A 7,791-nucleotide genomic window follows, 5' to 3' on the forward strand; every position below is an offset into this window, starting at 1 on the left:
TTTTCCAGAGATATGAAGCCAGTTAAACTGTACACTATTTGATCACTGGGAACATTGTGGTATATTAACTTTCAATCTAAATATTCCTTATAACCTTGCAGATGTGAATAAAACCATGTAATATTGAAATTACTAATGCGCACCCAGATTGTGGCTGACTATGTGGAGAACAGTTTATTCAATAAAACAACAATAAACTTTTATGTTTCTGTTTTTGTAGTTTAATAAGTACTTAAATAACAATATAAAAACTTTTATAGACAGTGGGAGAGTGCAAAAATAAAGTTTCCCGGGGTGATTAATCTATACTGCTAAGTGTAATGTACTATGTTTAAGGAACGCATATATGTGACCCCGGAGTCTGGACCACAAAAGGTTTATAAGAGATTTATACATCATCTTAAAGCTGAATAAATAAGCTTTCAATTGACGTATGGTTTGTTAGAATAGGACAAGATTTGTCCAAAACTGGAATTTGAGCATACAACAAAGTAATATTGAGATAATCACCTTTTTAAACTTGTCCAAGTAAAGTCCTTAGCAACACATATTACTAATAACAAATACATGTTTTATATATTTAGGTATTAAATGTACAAAAAATCTTCATGGAGCATGAACTTTACTTAATATCCTAATGCTGTGTTCACACTAGGCCTGGCAAACTCGATTCCTTTTAAGGATCCGGGTTATTGTGAGTCACTCACTAAAGTGATCCGGGTTGTGTGATTCACTTGAGTCATTTGAGTCAGTATTGCTTAATTGCCAAGGAAACTCAGTACAGACCCACTTGTAACCAGCTGATCCACGCGACTCGAGATTCTCAGAGCCGGAAACATTGCAGACTCGCAGACCATGGACATGAGACTCGCTCTACAGATCCACTAACCGGCTGATTCGCGTGGATCAGCCGGAGCCGGTTAGTGGATCTATAGAGCGACTGAAGTCTCCTCAAAAGCAAATCCATAACAAAAGCCTTTCACTTCTGAAATAACATGCTTATAGGTTTTAGGTTTGGTGTGTATGGTCAACCATTTAAAAAAGAAGCCTAATAACAATAGCATAATAATATAGAGAAAATATAGAATAAAACTGTCCTGCTATTGTAGCCCTCAGAGCCGGAGAGACAGTTCGCGCAGATCAGCCGGTTACGGATCAGCCGGCGGATCAGCTGGTTACGGATCAGTCGGTTACGGATCAGTCGGTTACGGATCAGCCGGTTATGAGTTGAGAGACTCTCGAGTCAGAGCAGATTCGCATGTCTCTCGAGTCCGCATGGTTTCCGGCTCTGGGTGAGAATCTCGGGTCAGTTCGCGGCTCGCGCGGATCCATGGGTCTCTCGAGTTTGCAATGTTTCCGGCTCTGAGTGAGAATCTCGGGTCAATTCGCGGCTCGCGCAGATCCGCAGGTCTCTCGAGTTTGCAATGTTTCCGGCTCTGAGTGAGAATCTCGGGTCAGTTCTCACGCAGATCAGCCGGTTACGAGTGGATTTGTAGTGCGAGCGAAGTCTCATCAATAATGTTGAAAGAGGTTTGTGTGTGTGGTGGCGCTGTTTATGGTTTTACATTGAATTGTAGAAGGACTCAACTGATCCGGGTTAATGACACTAGAGACTCGCGACTCATGAGTTAATTTAAAGATCCGGGTTAAAGATCCAAGTGAGTCACGACTCGAACAGGTCTAGTTCACACCAGCCGCGGTAAAGGCGTCAAGCGCGAGTGATTTCAATGTTAAGTCAATGTGAAGATGCAAATGAGGTGTTTGCCGCGGCGCGGTAGACGCAATTCCACCTCATTTGTTTGCGCGAATGGCACGAATTGAGCATTGCTGCGGCAAACGTGCGAGTTGAAAAATTTGAACTTTGGCGGAAAAACGTCCCGTGTTAACCAATCAGGAGCTTGCTCTAGTAGTGATGTGATTACAGAAGCGAGTGGAGTCGCAGAAGCCCCCCATGACGGGAATTTCTGCGTGAATGTCTCAATGAGTAGAATTTCACGCTCTGCTTTTATGCACGAATAAACCGAGAAACTCAAAATGTTCAAGCGGCAAACTAGAAGCGGTAGACGTGAATTTAACGCCTCAAATGCGGCTGGCGTGAACCTACGGTAATGATTTTTGGCATAAAAATTTATAATTTTGACCCATACAAACGTATTGTTGGTTATTGCTACAAATTTACCCGTGCGACTTATGACTGGTTTTGTGGTACAGGGTCACAAATAGTGAAAATTTGGTTAATTAAAGGAATAAGGTCAAAAACTTTGCACACAGTATTACTTTAGTCTCATAAACCAGACTTATGACTGTTGGCCCTGGAAGTAAAACAAAACTAAGCGCAAATCATTAAATTCGGCTGCTGCTGCGATTTATGGGTTGGCCCTTCTCTCTCAGGCCCAAACACAGAAGACCTTATCCCCCGTTATCATAGTTCCCAAAACCGCATTAGGTTCCCACTTGATATTTTGATTCTGGCTCAAAAAGCAACCACAGTTTTTATGATCATTTGTTTATTGGCTATGTAGTGTCTCATGTCAAATTCATAAATGTCTTTTAAATATTTAATGTATTGAACTTCATAAACACCCAGTGACGATCTTTCTCCGAGTTTATTGCAGCAGCCTGGGATCCTGTAAACTGTGTTTCCCAGCGGGCTAATAAAAGTCTGTGCACCATGACTCCCAGAAACTGCGTAAAGCTGAACAATGGGATAACTCTGAGGCTTTGTGGTATATCTGCCTGTCTATTACGCCTTTCTCTCTTTCTGTCTCTCCAGGTCAAGCGAGCACTCCAGATGATTTGAAGTATACAGTGATTGAACTGCCCTATCATGGCAACGGCATAAGTATGTTCATTGCAATGCCATTAGAAGAAGCCACACCCCTGTCAGCCATCTTGCCACATATTTCCACGGCAACCATCCAAAGTTGGACCAAACTGCTGTCTCAGAGGAGAATACGCCTTATGATGCCAAAGTAAGGCACGGCCAAACATCTGTAGCCAAACCTATAACTAGCACCACTAACATTTTCTTTCTTTCTTTCTCTTGGTGTAGGTTCACTGCTGAGGCAGAGGTGGATTTGGAAGCTCCTCTTACAGCGATGGGAATCATAGATATCTTCAATAAGGCCAAAGCTGATTTCAGACATATGAGTGAGTGACAGCTGTCAGTCATGCTTCAGAGCGCAGGCTGTTTGTTGACTGTGAACTGCAGACGGATGAATCACGTCTCGCGGGGCAGTGTGATAATATGAGTCAGATGCTAAACAAGCTAGCGCAGGCTGATCTGTAAACAGTTCATTCTCTTTTTGTAACGAGAGGTCCTTGAATTATTTTATCACCTTAAAGAGTAACTAAACCCCTGGTGAGAGCGTGACTCCACCCACTGGCAATATTTGAAAAATGCAAGAAAAGTGGGCAGATCCCAACAAAGATAGAGGGGACGAACTAAGCTCGTATCAAGTGTGTAGTAAGATCGTAACAAGGGCTTGGTGAGCTTAAACCTGCTTACGTCACGAGTCATTTTTTGGACCCAACATCCAATAGGAAAATTCAACTGCAGTAGCCACCGTTCAACCTGAAGAGGGCAGCAATCAGACGTTTTTACACTATATATTGTAGTATTGAAACACTTTATATCCAAATGTCAAAAAAAAATACTAAAATCAATGAACAGCACTAATAAAGCATCATTCTTACAGATCAATTACTAAAAAAAGTTGGTTTAGGGTTTAGTTACTCTTTAAGTTGATTTCAAGACAAAATTGGCTCAATCACTGGACTTTTTTTACCTCCATCCATTAATTAACATTAGTTATGCATTAGTTATTAATGATTAGTTCAGTGGTTCTTAAACTTTGTGCAAGCAGTTTGAGGTGTTACTAGTAGGAACGCTAACCAGTACAAACCTAGTCTCACTCTCACGCCCACAAACTGTTGGCTGAACGTCTGATGCATAATGGTAAACTTTTCTGGAAACACTTAAAGGTGGGGCGCACAATTTTTGAAAAAAGCTTTAGAAATAGGAAGCGTACCAAAACACACTTGTAGCCAATCAGCAGTAATGGGCGTGTCTACTAAAAAACATTGTTGCCTAGGTTGCGTAAGTGTGGGGTGGGTCTATCAAAAGAAGGTCCAGATTCTTTTGGGGTAGGGGCTGCCTTTAAGCAGCTTCGAAATTCGTCCTCTGATTGGTTGAATTATACAGGATTTCAGGGAGACATGTGTCAAGTTCCTTAAAGGTGCTCTAAGCGAATTGACGCGTTTTAGACCATAAAACATTTTTTGTTATATACAGCAAACATCTCCTCACTATCTGCTTGCTGCCTGTCCGCTGATCAAACGAGATCTCTGTAGACAGCCCAGGCTTCACAAACGGCAATAACAACACAGTGGCCAAACCTACAAACAGAAACCATAACAAAGTATTCCAGCCAATAAACGACAAGAAGGATTTGGGGGTGGGGGTTGGGCGCGTTCATGAAAGCACGGAAGGGAGGGGGAGGAGTTAGCTACGCTCCGTCTGTTTGAAAACAATTCAAACGTCAACAAAAACTAACGTCTCGCAGATTCGCTTAGAACGCCTTTAACACTCCACCTGGAAACAACACAAAGCCAAAAAGTATGCGAGGTTCACGGCATAAAGGCGTCCAAGAGTTTTGCTTGCCTTAATGCAGTTAGTAGTAGAGATATTTTAAGTGTTTGACATTGTTGTTACGAACTTCAGAGACGTTCATGAATTAATGATTTACTGGTTGCACACCGGCCTCTTATTGTGGAGACATTTCTGAAACGTGATTGGTTGCTTAAGTCAGTGGTTCTCAAACTTTTTCCGGGTGCGGCCCCCCTTGTGTACGGTGCATTCCTTCGCGAAAATGTATGACCAAAACTGTTCTAAAATGTAACATTTTAATTAAACAAAACATATTAAGTTATACAAAGTAGTGCTGATGGTTAGTAGCCTTATTTTTTTTAGGTTTAATTACACAGAATTCATGATAAATAAATGTATTTTATAAAATGTCATAAAACTGGGGCCCCCCTGGCACCATCTCGCGGCCCCCCTGGGGGCCCTGGACCCCAGTTTGAGAACCACTGGCTTAAGTGACAGTCATATGGCCTATTGGCCATTGGCCATGGCTTCCTGACCTTCAGGTCTGGCAATGCGAGACTAGTACAAATGCAGTATGCATCTGTAGCCCTCTTGTGGTGTTCAGAGGTAATGACACGGCTGTATATTTACTACAATTTTTAAAAGGGGAAGGATTGTAAGTAATATTAGCCAAAAATGTACGCCCAATGAAAAAGCACATGTTAAGAACTTTTATAAAGGACACTAATCCTACTTTTGCAAACTACATAGAGCAAAAAGTATGAATATATTGATGTTTCTTTTTGGTTAGATTACAAGCAGAACAGAAATGATATTACAATGTTATGCATTTAGCAGATATCCATTGTGACTTATGTCGCATTCAAGGTATATTTTTATCAGTATGTGTGTGTTCCCCAGGAATCAAACCTATAACGTTTGTGCTGCTAACACAATAAGCTTAAAGATTACAATGTCATGACTGATTATAAATGTATGTAAACAAGTGTGCAATGCAATACATTATTATAAATATGTTTCAAATTAGGTGTTAAGACTGTGTTATATGTGTGTGTGTCAGGTTCAGAGTCTGTTCACGTGTCCAAAGCACTTCAGAAAGCCAAGATAGAAGTCAATGAAGATGGAACCAGAGCTTCTGCTGCAACAGGTAAGTTACTCTGTAATAAAATGTATAGACTACTTAAGGGTTAATTTTTTTTTTTACTTTGGCCAGAAACCCTATAACAATGCCCTATCATTTAAGATATTTGCATGGGTAAATTCCCATCTTTCATTGGGGAGAAATGAAACAATACAATCTGTTGTTGAAGGTCAGAAGTTTGAGAGAATCTCATTCAGCAAGACCCTGCAGCTGTGCTCATGACCCCAATATGTGTTTGTTTACTCTCTCTCCCTTTCCCTCTCTCTCTCTCCTTATCTTTTTGTCTTTCCAGCTGCAGTCTTGCACGCCCGATCTTCTCCTCCATGGGTGACCGTGGACAGACCATTCCTGTTTCTCATCAGACATAACCCCACAGGTACACACAAAGACCTTTTGATATTTACCGCAAACCATACCTGCCCTTAAACAAATCTAGTAACCTTGTAAGATTTAAAGCAAAACAAGTATTTCAGGAGCAGGTAGGCAGAACCATGCTAACTCAGTTTTGACGTTTAATCTGTCACTGTGTGAAACAAATTTTAAATCTCATCTCGTTCTCTTCTCAGGAACTCTTCTGTTTGCTGGCCAGATCAACAAACCATGAGCCAAAAGTTTGAGATTTAAATGCACATTCACCCACAACACACTCCACAAATACAGACATATATATATATATATATATATATATATATATATATATATATATATATATATATATATATATATATATATATATATATATATATATATATATATATATATATATATTAAACTTTTGTCCTGGATTGTGTCTTTTGTACCCACAGATTTTTTTATTTTGTTGCCCTATGGGTTTTTAACCTTCGTTTTGACTTTTTATTTTCATTAGACGACAGGAACAGGATGTATTGGATTGCTGATATCATTGGGAAATGTTTTATAAGATTTTATACATGGTTCATCGTTTGTGTCTAGTGCGAAACATTCTTGCAAAATGTGCCACTAAAAAACTAAAATGCTGTTCGCATTGTGATTTTCTCTTTTATCATTATTATTAAACTGTCCTTAATAAAATACTAGTTCATTTGTTTCATATGAATGCTACGTTTTACAAGTCACTTTTTATTAAATATGGTATTTAAACCAGATTCATCTTGTGAAAAGTTTTGTGTATTTATATCAAGCAGTTTTGTAGTATTTTTTGTTACTTCCAAAAACAGTAAAAAAGTTCTTGGTTTTGAAGGGGACAATATATATTTACTGTAGTCATAGCCATTTGCAGGGTTTTAAAAATACCAATGCCAAAAACTCAAAGACTGGCCTTATCATGATGGGAATAGGGGCAAGTATCGCCCCAAAAAAGTATTTCTCCGATTGCCATATGTGCTTTTTATCCATAGGTTCAAAACCACATCAGTGGATTGTACCTGCTCTTCCCTTCTCCTCTTCATCATCTTCTCTCCATCTTCTTATCTTTCCGTTTGTCACCTCAATTCTAATTCAAAAGTGATAAAACAATACAAGAAAAACAAAAATAGGTTAAAGATCTAGGTTTTATTTTTAAGATTTATGCATCTAAATTATTTGCAAATATTTTGGTCAAATATCCTTCCCACAAACTGTAAGCTGCATTTTTTTAAAGCTTGTTGTATCTGTATTTCTGAGTAGGATCATTCTTCCGCTTTGAGTTTTATGAATAACTTTAAACTACTGTAAAAGGTGAGTTTATTAAAAGGCTATGAGGAAAGGTATGTTTTTTGTCTCGTCACATATTTTCACCTCAAATCACAAATTGTCTCTGAAATTTGACTACAACTTAGTAGTTCGAACAAGACATTACTTACTGTGGGTCATTTAACATGTTTATCATTGAACAGTTGTGAAATATTACACCTTTCAAATTTTTAAAATATTAAAGCTACTATTTTTCCTAGGTCTTACCCATTGCTGTGTGGCGGACGGTTACTGAAGCTTCCCGCCTCTTTGAACAGTAAATCAAGGCGTCTTTTTTAATTCGATTGGTCAGTTCAAACCTCAAACACTTTGACATTGGCTGTTTCTC

The 7,791-nt window shown here is 39.1% G+C and overlaps 1 protein-coding gene across 5 annotated transcripts in view; it reads left to right on the forward strand.

Annotated features, from left to right (window-relative positions):
- serpine2 (serpin peptidase inhibitor, clade E (nexin, plasminogen activator inhibitor type 1), member 2) overlaps nucleotides 1-7,791 on the forward strand; it is an 87,486-nt gene that overhangs the window by 7,794 nt on the left and 71,901 nt on the right. The window contains exons 5-10 of one of the 5 annotated variants that reach the window (XM_065280468.1): nucleotides 2,774-2,972; nucleotides 3,053-3,150; nucleotides 5,670-5,756; nucleotides 6,043-6,126; nucleotides 6,317-6,412; nucleotides 6,505-6,877. In XM_065280468.1, coding sequence (XP_065136540.1) covers nucleotides 2,774-2,972; nucleotides 3,053-3,150; nucleotides 5,670-5,756; nucleotides 6,043-6,126; nucleotides 6,317-6,354 — 506 coding nt within the window. In that variant the 3' untranslated portion in view covers nucleotides 6,355-6,412; nucleotides 6,505-6,877. Of the gene's footprint in view, nucleotides 1-2,773; nucleotides 2,973-3,052; nucleotides 3,151-5,669; nucleotides 5,757-6,042; nucleotides 6,127-6,316; nucleotides 6,419-6,504; nucleotides 6,878-7,791 lie in introns of those variants that run through there. The other 4 variants (XM_065280466.1, XM_065280467.1, XM_065280469.1 and 1 more) reach the window with 4 other exon arrangements.

Source organism: Paramisgurnus dabryanus, chromosome 8 (genome assembly GCF_030506205.2).
Source record: "Paramisgurnus dabryanus chromosome 8, PD_genome_1.1, whole genome shotgun sequence".
Taxonomy (NCBI): domain Eukaryota; kingdom Metazoa; phylum Chordata; class Actinopteri; order Cypriniformes; family Cobitidae; genus Paramisgurnus; species Paramisgurnus dabryanus.